Source organism: Bombus impatiens, unplaced genomic scaffold, assembly GCF_000188095.3.
Source record: "Bombus impatiens unplaced genomic scaffold, BIMP_2.2 scf_0013, whole genome shotgun sequence".
In the NCBI taxonomy this organism is placed as follows: Eukaryota; Metazoa; Arthropoda; class Insecta; order Hymenoptera; family Apidae; genus Bombus; species Bombus impatiens.
In genome coordinates this window covers 202,370-222,432 of record NT_176432.1, presented here as the reverse complement: position 1 = coordinate 222,432, position 20,063 = coordinate 202,370, and the positions used below count along the sequence as shown (strand labels likewise).

Below are 20,063 nucleotides of genomic sequence, written 5' to 3'. Positions count from 1 at the left end.
TTTACGCTTAGGAAAGAGTTATCCCGTTGACCGTGGATTCGTTTGAACCCAAAAACATTGTTACTAGTGTTCATTAAACTTATCATTCGTACAATTTATTATTCACTAACTTTATCATCCGTCAAATTTATTATTCATTAGACTTATTATTTGTTAAGCTTTGTGATAGTCTTGTATATTGTATATATATAGTCTTGTAATAGTCGTGTAAATATAATCTCGGCTTTGTGAAACAATGGCTAATTCACGTGAAGAGTTGTTACAAAATTCTAATCATAACCCGACATACATTTGTACACCTAATATTTATAGAATGCACACTTGCACAATGTCGCTTATCCATATGGGTCTGCGTGGAAGTTCAAACAGCCGTGTTTTAAAAACGTTGACACCTCTTCACGTGACGCTCTGTTTATCGTTTCTTCGGTCGATAATACAATGAGCGAGACAGTAGCACCGCCTTTCGACGCACAAGTTATAATCGTTAAGCTTTAGTCGTTGAGGGCACAAAACTCACTGAAATTTTGCATAAATCGCGACTACAGTTTGGGGATGAAACATTATCGAGAACCCCGAGTGTTTGCGTGACGTTTTCCAGTGGACGTCGATACGTTCAAAACACGTCGCGTCCGTGACGCGTGAGACAAGTGTAACGCCAGCAAACATCGATGCTGTTGGGGAACTGATCGAGCACGATCGACGCATAACAATCGACAAAATCTGCCCGAAAGTTAATATTAATCATGGAAACGTGGTTTCCCTCATTCAGAAGGAGCTACGGTTCCGCAAGACAGCGATTACTTAAAGAGGATCAGGAGGACGACGTTTCAGCAGCAACGAGGAAATAGAGTAATTCGCGTGCAATTGGCTTCTGACTCAGCCCTCCACTTTCTACGAAACTGGAATGAAAAAATTACCGATCCTCTGGCAAAAGTATATAGAGACAAATAACTCGAATATGTCGAAATACGTCGAAAAATAACTTGATTGTTCTTTCTGAAATATTTTACTGAAATATGAAACTATAATATATAAATACAAAACTATAAAATATTCTTAAATAAAGTTATTTTAAATGAATTATTAAATAAAACTATGCAAAATATAAAGAAATATAAAGTTCGGTTTATATCTGACTGACCCTTATATATGTATCTGTCTCGTAAAAGAAAATGCGAACTTTCATTTAGTCAACGATAAAGCAAAGAGGAAGAAAAATTCTTGCAAGAAGAAGATCGATAACTACGATAATGAGATTATTAAAATTATACAATTATACAATTTTCTTATCGCAGATCCGGTTTGGAAATTGAACAAGTGAAGTCGAAAGATGGAAAGACTATGCAACCTCTGTGCATGGCCCAACATTACCAAATGTACCGAATATATCGACGACCAGGATCAAACAGTGACGAGCAAGTTATTCTTGATAGAACTACATCGGGCAATCATATCATCGTTGCTCACCATAATCAGGTATATTTCTAAATACTCGAAACGAAACATGTTACGTGAAATTCTAGCGACGTGATCTAAGGACCTTTAGTAATGAGTAAATACATTCTATTGCTTTACTACGTCTTTTCGCCACTATATCGATTTTTTTGGTAATAGGATTCGTGGCTATGTTAATAGATGGAATTTATACTTAAATTTCGAACATACATTTGAAGATACCGTGATATTTAATGACCAAGTAAAGATGGAATTAATAAAAATCTATTAAGAATCTAGTCTCTCCAAATACGCATGCTTTGCGCCCAGTAAAATTTTTCTATATAGACCCTTTTTAGATCCTTCATCCTTCATAGATCCTTCATGGATCCTTCATAGATCCTTTTTATATTCAGATATTACATTTACACATGCACGTATTTATTGACTTTTTACATTTACCTATATATGTCTATCTAATCTATCTAAAAATTTTCATCTGCCATACATACGCATCCAGCGTGTACGTTTTAAGTATATATATACGATTATTTCTGTAATTATCAAAAATATGAAAAAGTGTTTCAGGCAAAAGTTGTATGGTATCGACTTGACTATTGTATTTCAAACTAAATGATTCCATTGAAAACTGTATTGTATTTAAAGTTGTATGATTCCACTTTCGTACGACCTCTTTACAGAAAAACTGATTACACCTGATTAAGTCTCCTTCGATACCACACAACTTTTATCTGAAATATCTTTTTGTACTTTTGATACTTACGTATCAAATAATTGCATAGACATTTGCGTAAAAAATTGTGCGTATACATTTAACGCGGACATACTGTATACGTCAGTACATATTAAAACAAATCTTCTCAAACAATATCCAATTGAAGATCTTTTGTTCTCCCTTGTCATTCTTATTTCTTTTCGTTTCATATTTATTTTACAGAAATACCGTTTCACGCCAGCTGTTCCACTCATACACGTGCAATTTGATTCCTATTTACGCTTTACTTATTTTAAGTTATGCAAGCTTAAGTAAGTGCACGAATATTTCATAATATTATTCAATAATATAACAATTTTCTAATATAATTCGATCAAATAGTTAAGAACTTCTCAACCAACGTTTTCCTCACCTAAAATTACTTGCTTTTGAAAATTGGAGAATACAAAATTTTTAAATGATCTCGTCATTTGAAACTGGAAATTGTAAGAAATACAAATCTGAAAAAGAATTATCTTCTTAATACGGTACTAGTTCTTTTATCGCTGTTTTAAATTTTCTTATATACATAATTCGTATATTTTATATGTACATATACGGTTATAAAATATGAAAACATTGATAGACATTTTATAGATACAGTTCAAAAATTGGTAAATATAAACAGTGCAAGAATGCACTTTGCGAAATTGAATTTCGGGCTCTGGAATTGAAAGATTAGACGAACACAAGTTATCCACTCATATATTACGTATATAAGATACATAAATAACGTGACAAAGAAACACTTGAAGGTGCCAAAAACAAAAAATATGTATAAGCTTACAGAATATATGTAGATGTAAGATCTAAATATCAACATATTACACATTACATATTACATATTTTTATCAGCAATCATGCACGTTAAAGGACTGAAAACAGCCCTCAAAGTCAATTTTCGAAGTCTCCAATATGAATCATCGAAGAGTGCTGGTAAAAAAATTCTGTAAATGCTAAGAAACAAATTTTTCAGGAGGAAGAGAAATCTTATCGATGTTACACATTGACGTAGTCGAAATTCATAAAAAAAATGGTACCTGGAGAAAAGCCTGTATGTGCCACCTCTTAGTTGTAAGAAAAGAATATTCCATTCGTTTAGATAAATGGCATAAGACAAAAGCCAAGAGACAATTAACTAATGTTTATTGGCACATTTTTTTCTGCAGGGGCGACGTTGTGACATCATTTTCTGGCATTATTAATAATATTAAGATTACTATTATTAATACTATTAAGATTACTATTTAGAAAGAAAAATTCCACTTAAATTCTATACCACAGTATTCTCATTGATATGTGGAACATTTTCCACCAAAAGATCAGAATTTTTCTATCATAGCACCTACAGTGTTTTGTACAAACACTCTCCCATTAATTTAGTCGAATAAAGCAATAACACCACAGTGTGCAAACTGATTTGACATTCACAAAATCGTTATTTTCTCATCGCTACAATATTTAACGAGATACTCGGATCAATGGATATGTATAAATTCAGAGAGTGAACTTTTTCACAGTTTTATAGCGTGCCTGTTAGGGCTTCCGACCGAGGGCGCATAACTGAAGCCGAATTAGTTCAACAAATTCTAAAGATCATGGCAACTAAAGCTGATCCTAGAACTCCGCCAGTCGGTATCCTCACAACGATGAAAAGACCAGCTTGGGCAAAAGCTAGAGAAGAATTACTCAGACGTACGTATGTTTATAACTTTCTCTTTAACAGTAATTATGCGATTAATTTACCAATACAACACCCTTGCAATAGTCACACTGATATATTAATACAGGAATTAAAACATCCAACTAAAAATAAAATCTTCGAGTTATAGAGGTACGACTTGCCGAAATTTCCGAGTAAAAAAAGTTTAGCGATTGAAAATTCGATATGCGGAAGCTTCGTACGAAGTCACAATTTAGTATTTTAAACTTCCGCTTAGAACACATTTTATTCGATGTACACAATTGCAGAAGCTACAGACGTGGAACATGGCATTTACGCGTTCGACTAATGAACGATTAGCCTTTTACGCGCGTGTTCGAAGAGCGAAGCAGTAAGAATACAGCTTGTGTCGTCTTACGTTATTAGAGGCGATCCTAACGGTTAGAAGAAAGGAAACAATATCGAATGATTGGTTTCTCACATCTTGTGATACGCGGCATAGCTATAGGTGCATTTCGACTTGCAGAGATAAACTTCGACCTGCAAAGGTCTGGCTATTGCAAATTCAAGTTTCAGAGGTAAAATAACGCATCTGGACAGGTGGCAAATAATTCGAGTTAAAGTGAGTTTTATCTCGACTTCTAGAGGTTTTCGCAGCACAAATGAAGAAAGTTGTAATCTTATAGAGATTTTCGAACTATAAAGTTTATTAGATTGCAGCATATCATAAAATGTTAAAGAAAAAAGAACAAGAAATATTTATATCCATTTGCTGATGTCGATATACTCTATACAAACGAAGGTACGACTCACACCATTGCCAAGCAGTTAGAGTAATCTTGTTGCAAGTTCTCCGGCAACCCTTGCTGCTACATACCCTCCTACGGCATAATTAACCGGCTGTTCTGCTCTCGCCAATATTCGCAATATTCCCATTATCCTCGTAACCCGACCTTACCCAATGACAACCTACGACCTACGTCTATAAATCGAATGAAGGTGTAACAAGCTAACGACGATACGTGGTTGGGTTCGTTTCCTCGTCGTGCAGAGCAAGTATCTTTAACCCTTTATCAGGTCGTTATCTTTAACCGAAAAATTTTATTACATGACCAGCCTATTGGCGACATTTCTAAAATTTTTACAAATTAAAGTTTATGCTTCTTGTCTTGAGAAGGAAAAGATCATAAATGTTTGTAAATTTATATATATGTATGCAATAGTCTTGTGCATATGTATGCAATTGTTGTATTCCATGTTTTATTACTAAAGATTCTAATTTATATAATTATAAAGTAATTATTAAATTTGCACTTTTTGTTTCATTGCATTAAAGTTTGATTTGGAACAACTTCATACTACATTGACAAAAAATAAAATGAAAAAGGTAATTTGTAGCTATTTCTAATTTGAAAGGTAATAAAATGAAATATTTCACGAACAAAATTGTTTTACGAACAAAATTGTGTTATATTAACGTTATTAAATTTGCTAGAATTTTCGTGCACAGGTTGACAAATTTTTGCAAATAAGCATTCATATTGAATCGAGGAACGAGGAGTAAAAATTATTGAGCTCAAACGAGTCGACTAAAAAAAATGATTGAATAACAGTAAATTTTGAAAAATAAGATATTCCGTATGCCTATAATTATTTTATCTCGATTACCAACGATAAAATTTATGGATTCAGACTTTACTGAAGCAATACATTTCAAAGTTACATACATCACTAAGAGTTCTTATAACGTCGACAATGTATCGACAGTATGCCACTTTCATGGAAGAATCGTTGCTAGTCAATTGTGCGAGATTTTCCCTTGCTCTTATTAAATACACAATCAAGAAACACATTCTAATAGGAAACTGTAATTACGTGAGTAATAAACGATAATATAACCCAAAGAAAGAAATAAAGGCAAAAGAATTTTGCAGACGAGCAAAATCGGCACAATCTGGAATTGCTGGAGAGATGTCTGTGCGTGGTATGCATCGACGACGATGTACTGCCAACAACGTTCAATAATCCCCTGAACAAGGAAGATCGATGGATCGGCGACCGAGATTACGCTAACGTGCTTCATCATGTTCTCCACGGCGGAGGTTCCAGACATTTGGGTGCAAATCGTTGGTTCGATAAAACTTTCCATGCTATTCTTGGCAAGGTATATACCTACCTACAACTACACGCTATACCCGATTAAAAGAAAAATTGTAGTTTCACATTGAAGCAACAACTTTTTCTCCGCGCAACGTTATTTCTGCCCACTCGAGAGTTATTCTTATTCGAGCGATCTGTTTCATTTTCCCATCCAAGTTCCTAGGTCGGTTTGTCATTCCGCATAGGAATGGGAAGAAAACTTGGAAAACATATGTACACGTACATAACTGGTGGTTACTTCGATGATAATATAGTCGTTACTTCTATTACGGTCGCTAGCACATTTCCATGATAATTTGTAATTTCTCTCTTTCTGCTCTCGTTTCATGCTATTATATTTGAACCAATAAAGCATCCTGATCGCTTTATCCTCTCTCCCGATGCAATATCCTGTCTAGATCCACCGAATTCGTAACAATCAGTAACGACTAACTCATTTTCGCCACTTAATGTATCCTTCGTGTGTGAACTTGATACAATGATAGAATATCGATAAGATGGAAATGATTGGAGATATTTTGTAGACAACACTGTAAGTGGAAAAATAAAAAACTGTTGCTCCTTTATCGCGTAATGGCCTACTTGCTAATGGGAACACTGTAGTATAAAATTGAAGAGATAATTTCTATTTCCAAATAATTACTACTACTCCAACATTATCTCTGCATATACGAACAATATTGCACTCAATATAGGTGCCATTAAAAATGATAGACATGCGATAGACATGGTCGAACACATAGACACTAAATATCACCAATTTTATAACAATACTTACTCGGAACGTTATAAGATATAGCTTAATAATGAACATAAAAAGAACATTTTGAAAAACCATATTTTTTTATTTTTATATAAGTTATTTAGAGCTAAACAGTATTGGTACTTACAATGCATGCAAATTTAAAATGAATGACATTCAGCTTTTTCTACAACTAAGAAGCACATACAACTTTTCTACTAAAACAATTCCCTTTCTGATGAACATATTAGTTCTAAAAATGGAAAATTTTGTGACGCATTTGGATTATTTCGTACATTTAAGATTTTATAGTAAACAAAACAAATGAAATTTCAAAAATAAGTTCCAGAAGGTTTCTCTCTGTGCTAAAAAGTTTGATGTTTGGCACTTAGTGAAATGTTCAATCGTTTCTTGGCTTTTGTCTATGCTATTTGTCTAAATGAATGGAACATCGAGTTTTCCTTACAACTAACGGGTGATATATACAGGCTTTCCCACGAATACACTTTTCTTTATCGTGAATTTGGATTACATTGACGCGTGAGGTTTCTTTTCCTTCTTCTCTATTGATTCTTATATCTTTTCCTATAGAAAGTAAAAACTAACTGTTATTTATTATTTAACAAAATTATTTATTATAGAAATAACATTTAGAAAGAGAAATTGCACTTCGATCCTGTACTGCAGTATTATCATGTAGAGCATTTTCCGCTAAAAAATCAAAATTTTCCAATTTTCACGCTTACAGTGTTTTCCACAAGCGCTCTTCAGTTCTCCTTCAGGTGACAGATTTCGTTCGTGTGTCAAAGTCAGCAAATTTCAGGAAAATTGTTCTGTAAATGGCCGAATAATATAATATTCTACCGGAAAAGTGTGTCAAATTGAAACGAGGACGGCTAAGGGTTAGATCGATTATTATACGTATCATCTTCTCACGTTATTTGTATACTCTATTTCACTTGTCTGTTTACCAAGGACGGAATGTGGGGCATGAACTACGAACATTCGGCCGGCGAAGGTCCAGCAATTTTTATTACGTTCGAAGAACTAACAGAAAAGGTCGATGCCATGTCGCCACCCGAGGAAACTACGGTACCTTCGCATCTACCTGCGCCAGAAAAGCTGGAATGGCACCTATCCGAACAAAGCCTCAGCGATATCCAAGATGCAATGATATCTTTCGACGCGTGAGTAACGATGAAACATTCTCGATTGTCAAAAAAACTTCGTAGTTAAACTTTACGTTTCCTAACATCTTATACTATGGTCCGGTTCCTAAATCTTAATCTCGACGTTCTGAAAAACGAAGCAAAGCAATTTTCTTATCCTTGACTTTCATCATATTTTGAGTGATGGAATCTTTATATCGTTTGAAATCTGTATTACTTTCATGTATTTTAATTTTGCACTTGTATATAGATTGCATTTCGTATACAGATTGAGATCTTTACACTCACGATCAATGACGATACTAACCCTTAACGCTCCGACTTTTAATTGTGAATATCGACCGGCAACTCCAACTTATTCTCATCATACTTCGACTTGTAAGTTTTTAAGTGTCAGATTTTAACACGTTGGTCGCCACGTCACCCATATCTGTGTGACTGGTATGATTCCGTGGGGGCCCCGTAACCCAAATATGGGTGACGCCCTTCTTGTTGGAGTTAATTAAATATAGAATATTATATATAGGATATATAACATGAAAATACTAAAAAGACATTATACCATACTTTTTATTAATTTATATTCTGGATAAAATATTACATTATGCTATGTCGCATGGTATTCGTTAAAATATTCCAAACACATTTGGGACGATTTTGTACACTTCGAACAATATGTTGCAGTTCTTTTTACGTTTTTTCTTGCTTCTTGGCGTGCGACGGTTTGCCTCTTCTTCTCGTAACATAGGGCGCACATCCTTCTTATAGGCTTGCCCTGCTGATTCTTACGAATCTCCAAATGGCGGGACGCCTTCGTTTTTTTCCGATGGTTGTCGGGCACAGTATTTCCTGAGGACACATCGGATCATTCGGAAACGAAAATTTCCCGAAATTTTCTTATTTGAATTTTTTTGTTTGTGGCTGTTTGGTACACAATATGAGCAGTTACTATAGTTGTTCCTAAGAGTAAATGTAGTGATAATTTCCGATACTACTTGATGCTTTTCCGTATCGTAGTGGCATATGAGGCCATCTGGTCACTTCTGTCGATACCAGTTTTTCCATTATTGTATACTACTCTCCTCACTTTCAAATATATTTCCACGCTGTCTACTGAATATTTTAAGGATGAAAAAATCGCTGATGTGCGTCTCACAAGAAATATGCTTCTCGACTAAATGAAAGATCTGGGATATCTGCCATGAGAGCGTACCGACGATCGGATTTGGGCCCCGCGGGAAACTTTAGCCGAATTGCGCTGGGCAACCAACGTTAACACGTTGACTGTGTCGCGTAATAATTTAACAAATTATTGAAAAAGTATCGATCTCAAAATAGGAGATCGAGCTCTTTATTTCCACATACTTATACAATGATTGATAATAAACTTTTTATGATGTTCGAGGTTCATAACGATAGACTTTTAAAGTTTTGGGTAGTTTTGAATTATGCAGACTGCAAACTGGCAGAATAGCTCGGGTGATTTCGGGCGGAGTATTTATATTTTTTATTTGTTGAAGTGGGAGAAAAACTTTGGTCGTGCGGATCTATCACATGGTTGGATATTACTCTGGATTTTGGTTGTACGGATGTATCATGTTTAGAGTGATTGGATGTTACCCTGGCGGTGACTCATGATAAGACGGTTGGGATTAACTATCTTATCGGAGTCAAATTTACCCTGTGACAACTGCCACGACACTCGTATTCGGGTGTCAGCAAAGTTTCCGGTAGGGCCGCGTATCCCGTATTCGAGTGTCGTTTATTTGACTACTTGCGAAGGATCGTCGTAAGTATTTGAAAAGATATTCCAAAGGAAATGATAAAACTATTGAATTGTTATAAAAGTAATACGAAAATGGTTTATTAAAGAGTAGAGCGCCGCACGTCGGTGGTGAGTGAGAGACACATTTGGAGCGTTAAGGACTAAACATTCATAAGAAACAAACTTGATCGAATATTTTACCCGTTTATATCAATAATAGATGTTAATAATAACATACAATTATTAATTAAATATAGTAAAAAAAAATAATAACTAATAATTATAGTTTAAAAAAAATAATAATAACATATAATATGTAATATATAATAATAATTGTATTAATAGACTGGTGGAGGACCTGGACCTTTGTATTTTATGGTTTCAAGAATATTCGAAGGAATTTATAAAATCCCACAAGATTAGTCCAGATGTTTATATACAACTAGCATTACAATTTACACACTTTAGGTGAGTACCTATTTTATATTCAATAGTTGCCAATAGTTTTCCATATTCATTGTTTACTGCGAACAAATTTAAATTGCTAAAAGTATCTATACGGTGAGATACAAAATTAAATCATACAACGAAAGAATTGATCTTAGAGGTTTTAATCTTTAACACGTTGAATGCCACGCTAGAGTTACAGGGATTGCCCGTGGCGTCATGATGAATTTTTTATTATGCGATATAAATAATGTTGAAATATTACTTACAAGAGATAAGCTGCGGTGTATAATCATGTTTAATGAATTTATCTCACAGGGGTCACCAGTAACCCCCATGGCGCTGAAGCGCGATTTCGCGCGATTCACTTATTTTTTGCGATTATCAATTATCTCATATTGTTTCTTCGTGTTACTAAATAATTGTTCCACGTGTTTATTCTTGTCTAGAGCGTGTAACAATCAAGTAAGAGCGTTTATTATACTTTTATATGCTACACAAATGTTTGCACTTCATGTTTTCTATTTTTTAGTTAGCCCTTAAAGTTAATATAATTTCAAATGGAGATTATGCGTCAAGCAATTCCACTGACGATACATTTTTATCAAATCCCTCCAAACGATGTCGAGTACTGTCAGACAGAGGAAAGTTCTTTGAGCAGTTTATCTAATATGATAATAACAATATGCGTACATAATAGGTCTATATTTCATGTATAAATACAACTATTTTTATGTTTTATATTGCATTAATTTCGTTACACCATTGTAGTAACGATGGTAATAATGAAAAATTTATAATTATTGACATTTGTTCAAATTATGTATTTCTACTAATATTGGCGTGCCGGTAATAATGGCTCCCACGGCGCTACCGACAAGTTGTCACCGGTGACCCCCGTGGCATTCAGCGTGTTAAGCATTTTTTACTTCACTCTGTGAACATTGAGCTTCTAAACACTTCGGTCGCTTTATTAACATCCTACACGCTTATCGATTGACAAAAAAGATAATAAACTCATCTATCGATTTACACAAGACGTTTTTTATATGATTGACATTTGCGTAAAAGGAAGCTGCTAGTATAAGGCAAACACGTGGAAAGAAGAATGTTATAAACATATTTATTATAACCAAAAATTTTACTAGCATTCGGAAAATTGAGGGAATTTTAATGCGTGTGTGTGTATGTTAAATTGTAGGAAAAAACCGAATAGTGCGCTATGTGTAACTGCATAAATGTTCGAGGTATACATAGCTACTATTTACTATTTACGAAGTGTCACAATGGTCCTCGCTTATGTTAACACGCTGCTCAAAACAATTACGTTCTAATTATTATGAGATGTTCCTTCTTCCTGTTCCTGCGACTTTCTATATCCATACCATGCGTTCTTTTATGCTATGTTAGTTTATCTTCCAAATTATTGTCTTAAATGTATCACAGTGTCATATGAATAAGATATCTTATTAAGAGACATTAAGTCTATATAGCTTGTTCGTTTGATTGATGCTATAGAACCATTCATAAGAGCGACTTTTTATTGTTTTGAGCAACGTATCAACATATGTATTAACAGTGTGGTGAATAATTCGAGACACAAACGCATTTTCTGCATTATCTCTTCAGTATTTCCAAGAAACCACTGATCATGTCTAGATATATTAAGTGAAATTGTTCTTGCGAAAGTTAAATTGAACGCTACAGGATATCGAGAGATGTTACATGGCGAATTATTGCCTTTCATGACTAGAACAGAAGACAAAAGACATTTCTCAAAAGGAGGCCACTACAAAAAAGGTGGTTTCAAGATTTCGCAATAGAATTATTAACATGAACAGTATTGAGTGCTGATTTGAAAACGATCATGAACTTGTGGGAAATTCTTGTTTAAAAAAGTTTACGATCAGGAGAAGCCAACTATAGAAAATATCGTTGAACTTAAAAAAAAAAGAATAAAATCAATGTGGGCGATTATTTGAAACACAACTTTAAATAACTTAGAGGATAGTGTATCTAATAGTTTAATAGAAGTAATCAAAAATAAAGAGCAATCCATTAAATGCTGAATGAAAACATAAGAAAATTGAGTTTATATTCTTTCACAGCCACAAACATAATTTTAAGAGAAAATTTAATTTCTTGCAAACCTCAAAAGAAGGGAATTTCTGTTTGTTGTATTTTCAATTTTGTATTATATTATAATATGAAATTATATAAACAATTTTGTCAATCTTTGTTTTAATATTATGAAATATCTAAAAATAGGGTTGACTTTATAATTGTTCAGGATACTGTACATATGCACTCTGAATTTATTAACAACTATAAAAAAGCTAATAATAAATTCTTATGTCTAAAATCTTTTGTTTGGAACAGATTGCATGGAAACTTAGTAGCAACTTACGAGAGCGCAGGCATTCGAAGATTCGCATTAGGAAGAATCGATTGCATCAGAGCAGCCAGCCCGGAAGCTCTGGCCTGGGCGAAGGCCATGTGCCAAGGGGATCCCGAAAGTCAAACCACGAATCAGCAAAGCAACACCCTAGACGATGGCACCAAAAGAGTTCAGTTCACCATTTACAGTGTAACTGAAACTTGGCTGTATTTCGTAGAGTTTGTCGTTTGTAGCGACACGATACTCCCCATAGACGAGATATTTTCAAAACATAACGACCATCCAATTACTTAAGCTTTAGATTACGCTAAAACTGTGGAAAGACTGACTAGGCTCCGATTTTAGGATATGTGGTAGAAGTTGATATTTTGAACAATTTCTCCTATACATATAAAGGCTGAATTCGTTTAGTCTCTGAGATACTCGCGAAAAACTGCTACGGTGAATTCTACCTATAATTGCGCATCTGTGGCAATGTATGTGTCAGCATTGATTATCGAGCGTGAAAAATAACACTTAACCCAAACCGATAAACTATAAGTAAAACATGATATATAATAATAGTAACGTAACGTATATGTCAGAATTGGTTGCTGAGTATGAAAAATGACACCTGACCCAAACCGATAAAGTATAAGCAAAAGAATTAGGTTTGGTTTAGGCGTTATTTTATCCGGCGGATAATGAGACATCCAGCAACCAATATTAATGCATACGTTGCCAAACATGCGCAACTATAGTATGTTCGTTTTAGTTGTATAAACACGATTACTTCTGTAAGTATCAAAAGTACAGAAAGATGTTTCAGACAAAAGTAGTATGGTATGAAAGAGAGCATAATCTGGTGAAGTTAGCTTTTACATAGATGGCCAAGTAGAGATCTTATGAAGGTGATATACATTTTTTTTTATGGAATCATATAATTTTAAATACTGTAATAGATCCGTTTCAACATTCTCTACAAAAAAGTGGCCATCTAATTATGCAGAAAAATCATTAGTTTAGAAGATATTTTAACTTTAATTTGTCAAATTTAACGTACGGTAGACGAAGAAAGACGCAAGCTGATAGTTTAATACGTTAAATTCTACAAATTAAAGTTAAAATATCTTCTAAACTAATGATTTTTCTACATAATTAGGTGAATACTTTCTTTGTAGAGAATGCTGAGGCGGATCGATTACTGTATTTAAAATTATATGATTCTATCTAAAGAAACCTATATGTCATCTTCATATAACATCTACTTGGCTATCAGCAAAAGAATCTAATTACTCCAGATTATGTCCTCTTTGATATCATACAACTTTTATTCGAGACATCTCTTCCTATTTTTGATACTTATAGAAATAATTCCACCAGCAGTTCTTTGTAAATATTTCGGAAACTAGGCAAGTCCAGCCTTTGTATACATAGAAAAAGGTAACTCAGAATCTTAGTTAACTTAAGTTTTACAAAACTTAAGTTTTACAATATACCAAAAATCATCGAAATCGAAGTCTAGTCAGTCTTTTCACAGTTTCACCCAAATTACTCAAGCTTTTCATCTTTCTTTCACTTTTCGCAAGTTCTCATACTCATCTACAGAGGTGTACGTACACAGCATTAATCCGAAAAGAAGAACCGAGACCATAAATACGATTCCACAAAAACGACAAGCGGTGGACAAGTCTATATAGATGGGAAAAATAACGAAATAATAAAGGAAGGGAGACTCTTGAAGAAAAAGGCAATCAATTAAACTAGACCGTGTTCGCTCTTTTTCCCGTTGGAGTGTTTGCCTGGTCTCTCGAGTGGCCTCGGGCGAGTTTCAGGGAGGTTTACCGTTTGCTTTCTTTCCGCGGTTCACCCTCGTCTGGAAAATGGCACGGCGAGCTGACTGTTGTTTCTCGTTTATCACGATGTTATTTCAGCCGTCCTCTATCCCGCAATTACTCGGCTGTTCATCGAAAATGCACGATAATGAAATTGACTCCCTCCGTGCGTGTAGTTTTCTACCCTAACGACTAACGAGCCCATACGTTTCCGTGGATACACTCGTTTTCGTGTACCGTATACAGAATGTTTCGTAGTTTGCACTAACAACAGAAAATGGGGTGGTTGATCGCCTAAAAATATTTATGTACGTATATAGTCACAACCAGACAATGTTTTCTTCTTATATGCATAACTTCATTTCCGATCAAGTTAGTTTTCAATGATTTTCACGAAAGAAATACTAGGTACTCAAATGTCAAATTAACAGTTGACAATGGGAGAACAAACGAGTACTAATCAAATCGTAATGGTTTATATACAGAATAATTTTAGTAACTGGGACGGACTGTAGTTTTATTGGAGCGAAAAGTTATAGTTAGGAAAAGGTTATAAAGAAGAATGCACCGACACAATTTCACTTTTCCTTAAATGGAGCTCTACGATTTTCTTTTGTATAAATTAGTTCCTCATATTATTTTGAGACGAAGCTCTTATAAGTTATAAGTCAGTATCATCGAAATACAGTAAAACCTGTCTTATCCGAACTGATAAGGAGACAAAACTGTTGGGATAATGAAATTTTCCGATAATGAAACGATCATTTTCCCGATGTGAAATTTCATTTATTCAATTACAGATTAAGATTAATTGACAGATTCTTTAAATATTTATGAATCCCATATCTTGTTGACTGCTGAATCACATAATTCTGCATACAGAAGAATCTCTTCTTGTACTGCGAATCATCGAAATCTTTTACAAAAAGGCACCTCTTCATCGTCACTTTCGTTTGCTACTTTTCCTTTTAATTGCGTGTTTAGGATCACGCGCGCCTTCTACAGCTATTAGTGACCACGTTCAGTGGAACGAAACGAATCTACAGCAAGTTATAGAAACCAGCGTCTTTTAGAAAATCTGGAGCTCGCTTGTTGCTTTCATTTGTGTAGAATCGCCATTATTATCGTCTTTATCGCAATGAAACTATTTCATTACCTCAGTATATTTAAGGCTTTTTTACTATTGCCACCATCAGAGGAATATGCATCGGATAATTTTCAATATGATATTTTTATTTCTTAATGTCTGTGATCGCGGCTTTCCCAATCTATGTATTCTTAGTAATTCTGTTGCACTTGCACCACTTTCGAGTTTCTTAATTATGTCGTAGCTTGTTTCAATAGTTAGAACGCTATTAGTTTCATAATAAATTCTTATAATCAAAACTCAATTAATCGAATCAAGGATAGAGTACGTTATATATGAACACTAATACAAATATGTATATATTTGAAAGGAGAGAAATGAAGAAGGGAATACTGAGAAATACTATGTTTAGATAATACAGCGTTTGGATATTAGGATATTCGAATAAAAGAGATTATACTGTACATATTTCTTTTTAAATTCACGCTCAACAAACGCTCAAACAAACATTTTCCTAAACATTTTCTTATTTTCTAACTTTACCTAAAGTAAAACTATAGTTCGTCTCAGAGTTAATATATGAAGACCACCGATAAAAAGCATAACAAATCACATTTTCTGTCTTTTATAATACAGCACTTTAAAAATTCAGTACGTTGTCAACCGTGCTTCAATTAAGTACACATAATTATATTACATTACGTTACACATAAATATATTAATATTTTTTATCAGTGAATAATATACGACGCTATAATATACGACATATAACACACGATGCATATTAACGTACATTCTGCCTTTGTGCAGGAATCAAATTCGTTCAAAGGTATAATAAATTTTCGAAATTAATTTTTCTTAGTAATTAATATTAATGAATATGTACAACAAAATGCGAGGCATCATGTATACGAAAGTACTTATATATATATACACGCATACATTTACATATATTAACATGAACTTAGTATGTTCATTTTCTGCGTACAAATAATTCTTTAATGTTAACATTTCTAATGAATTACTGCAGAGGTGCAGATATATAAATATAGAATATACATATGTATATGTTATTTTCGTTCACCATTGAAATGGTCCGTTTGCAATGGCTTTTTCAGCAAGAGAGGATCAAGGAGCTGTTTGATTTGGCAGTACAACGACAGACTAAGGAAATGAACGACAACATAAATGGTTATGGAATCGACAACCACTTAATGGGCCTCCGTTACGCCGCGCAAGAAGCTGGAGAGCCAATCCCGGATATTTTCACTGATCAGGCTTATAAGATCGTCAATCATTTTGCTCTTTCCACGTCACAGGTTAATAATGATGATCAACGATTGATCGATACTTGAAACTCTCACATGTATGCCACTTTCATGTAGGCTTTCGTTCTCCAACACCTCAAAGTTGTCCACACGAGATCATTATACACGATGACCAAACAGATCTGTACCACTTCATCATCATCATCATTATCTGTCAGATTGATTCTGCATACTACATAAATTATTAGTTGTACATCTTTATGTCCAAATTGATTACGAGATTATTAATATAATAATTTATTAGAGTCTCCGAGCACAGTAATTTGCTAGCTAATTACGTTAGCAAACTGATAAATTACTAGGTATACAGCGCTGTGAATAATTATAGACTCAAACACATTTTCTGCATTATCTCTTCAATATATTCAAGACACCACTGATCATGCCTGGATATGTTGAGTGAAATTGTTTTTGTAAAAGGTAGACTGAACGCTACAGGATATTAGGACATGTTACATGGTGAATTATTACCTTACATAACTGAAATGGAAAGCAAAAAACATTTTTTTAACGAGACAATGCTCCTATTCATACAGCTGCCACTACAAACAAGTGGTTTCAAGATTACGGAATAGAATTATTACTTATAATTAGAATTATTAGTCAGCATTGAATGCTGATCTGAATCCAATCGAAAACCTGTGGAGAATTCTGGAAAAGTTTACGATCAAAAGAAACTATCTATAGAAAATATTGAACTTAAAAAAGAATAAAATCCGCTTTAAAAAAATAAAAGGAAAGCCACTAAATATTGAATGAAAATGTAACAAAATTAACATATTTCATATTTCTTCACAGCAACAAACACAATTCTAGGAGTAAAATTCATTTCCTCCAAACTTCGAAAGAAGAAGATTTCTGCTTGTTGTATCTTCAGCTTTATTTTATATTATAATATGAAATTGTATAAACGATTTTCTCAATTTTAATGTTTTCTCATTTTAATATTATGAAAAATATATATATACTGCATAAAGATTATGATTTTACGATTTTACAATTTGACAATTTTAGTACTTAGTAAATTACAATTGAAGTGATTAACATTTACTTGTAGCATCGAAACATTAAACAAATCGATCAATCGAATTTCTGCTTAAATTCTATTTTTTCTAATAATCTTCTTAATAATTTAATTTCTAATAATCCCTATTTTAATCTCCCCCGTACTTTAAATATCGACTAACAAGAAATATCCAATTTTCAGGTAACTTCGAAAAACGATGCAATCATTGGTTACGGTCCAGTAGTGCCAGACGGTTACGGTTGCGCTTACAATTTGAGAAGCAACGCCATCATATTTTCTGTATCTGCTTTTCATAGCGATGGCAGGACGAACGCAACACGTTTCGCTCAAACGCTCAAGCAAAGCTTATGGGACATGGCAGACATGTTAAACAGAGCGAATCAGAGATAAACTGGCGACTAAGAGATAAAGTCACGCCAAAGCAAAGTATTAAGATGCTAGATAGAAATAATGATCATTTCTCGGTTGCGAGTCCGAAATCATATCGAAAGGAAGTATACTCGAGCTCGTCTGAGAAAGTATTTAGCGTAGTACGAATAGTAAGCGTTTAAGAGAACTGTTCGCATTAGAACTCACACAATTTGCTAGATATCGCTGATTTGATTCCTCTTTAAAATCATGAATAGGAATAGAACAGAACCGATGCAAAAACTTTCTATATCTATTTCGAATAATCTGTTTCCAATGAATGCATTTTAGCTAATAATTCTACATATCATAGTGAATTTTGTATTTGATTGTTCCCTCGATTCATGTTCGTGATATAATAACGCAAATACGAATAGAAATAACCAAAAGAAATTGTGTCATTTGAAAGAAATTTTGTCTCGCTATTCTTCCCAGTTTACATATTTGATATTTAATATCTTCTTTTAAGTATTGTATAATATTGTCGATAATTTTTCTGATAATTAAAGATAGTAAGTTTGTTTGTAAAAAATACTAATCTATGGTTATCTTAATGAAACTGTTTTAATTTTATTTTAAAATTAGAAAAGATATACATGTTCCCAGGGGCAGAGTCTATTAAGTCAAACTTTTCAAGCTTTAAAGGAGAGGAAATCAAAGTTGCAGAAACTTTGTAACAAAATGTGCAACTATTATCAGTTTTACATTTTTATATTAAAAACTAAAGGATTAAAGAACGACAAAATTCTTATCGTCGGGATAACTTTAATACGGGTAACGTAAAATGTCTTTTTTTTTCAAAGTGGACTCAATTATTATTACATATTTACATGTAACAATATTTTATTACAATATTTTAAGTAAGAAATGATTCGTTACCTTAATTTTAAGTTACTATAATATTTTTTAAACTCAGTTAAAATAATTGCTTCTCTCTCTCTCTCTCTCTCTCTCTCTCTCTCTCTCTCTCTCTCTCTCTCTCTCTCTCTCTAATATATTATATTACAGAATTAAACTTCAATATGCAAAGACTCTCCATCAAATGACACAATTTGTTTTAACAAAGATTATAAATTACCGTACGAAGGAAGCCTTCTATTACGAGCAATACATGTATAGAAATATCACGTTCATCTTACTTGTTATTACAGTTATCGATATACATATCTAGAAGAAAACTGCGTTAATCATCTAATCGTTAATAAACTTAAAAAATTCTTCGCAAATCACTGGACACTGTAATCTCATCTGTTGTTAAGTAGGTACACGCGTACAAATGTTTATCAGGTAATTGACGACCAAAGCCGAACAAACCGAGACGAAAACGTTTAAACGGTAGTCACTGCGTGTAGTAGGCAATATAGATCGATCGGTCATTGTAAAACTCTAGTCCTGTTACGAAGATCCTCGAACATTTATGTCCGAGCGCTGGAAGTTCCTTTCCACCGAAAGCGAAGTTTCGTTATTTCCCTATCGCTTGGTTTTAATCGTGCATTCACGATTAAAGGGGGTCTAATTCTAATAATTAGTTGTATTGTTAAACTATCGGTGCTTTAACGGGTTTAGCCACGTGAATTGGATGTTCTATAGTGACATGTAACCTTAAATGTAATCAAACGATTAGTTAGTAATATCTAGGGATATTTAGAAACTACGAAAATGTTAATACACGTAGCTTCATGTTGCGAAATTCAAATAATTTAAGAGTAATTCGACGATTAAGTGAGATATATCGATATGTTTGGAAGCAATGACATTTACTTTTATTGTTAGCTCGATGAGCGTAGATTTTATTGTTAGTTGTCTCACTATGAAGCGTACATTTTATTGAATCTGTATGCATTGA

The 20,063-nt window shown here is 33.6% G+C and overlaps 2 protein-coding genes across 2 annotated transcripts; both read left to right on the top strand.

Moving 5' to 3' along the window:
• The first annotated feature begins 235 nt into the window (after positions 1–235).
• On the top strand, positions 236–7,965 carry LOC100746556 (choline O-acetyltransferase). Its single transcript, XM_033324862.1, has 5 exons — positions 236–255; positions 1,296–1,476; positions 3,730–3,904; positions 5,807–6,036; positions 7,750–7,965. The coding sequence occupies exons 1-5, from the start codon at positions 236–238 to the stop codon at positions 7,963–7,965; spliced, it is 822 nt and encodes a 273-aa protein (XP_033180753.1).
• A 2,069-nt stretch (positions 7,966–10,034) lies between these two features.
• On the top strand, positions 10,035–19,012 carry LOC112212005 (choline O-acetyltransferase). Its single transcript, XM_033324948.1, has 4 exons — positions 10,035–10,176; positions 12,535–12,742; positions 16,573–16,773; positions 17,990–19,012. Exons 2-4 carry the CDS (start codon positions 12,650–12,652, stop codon positions 18,197–18,199), a joined length of 504 nt encoding a protein of 167 aa, XP_033180839.1. The 5' UTR covers positions 10,035–10,176; positions 12,535–12,649; the 3' UTR covers positions 18,200–19,012.
• Positions 19,013–20,063: the final 1,051 nt, after the last annotated feature.

Coding starts and splice junctions, on each gene's coding strand:
- LOC100746556 (XM_033324862.1), top strand. CDS start 236: ATGGCTAATTCACGTGAAGA. Junction 256..1,295: donor ATGGCTAATTCACGTGAAGA/GTTGTTACAAAA, acceptor TTCTTATCGCAG/ATCCGGTTTGGAAATTGAAC. Junction 6,037..7,749: donor TCCATGCTATTCTTGGCAAG/GTATATACCTAC, acceptor CTGTTTACCAAG/GACGGAATGTGGGGCATGAA.
- LOC112212005 (XM_033324948.1), top strand. CDS start 12,650: ATGTGCCAAGGGGATCCCGAAAGTCAAACCACGAATCAGCAAAGCAAC. Junction 12,743..16,572: donor TTCAGTTCACCATTTACAGT/GTAACTGAAACT, acceptor TGGCTTTTTCAG/CAAGAGAGGATCAAGGAGCT. Junction 16,774..17,989: donor TTGCTCTTTCCACGTCACAG/GTTAATAATGAT, acceptor TCCAATTTTCAG/GTAACTTCGAAAAACGATGC.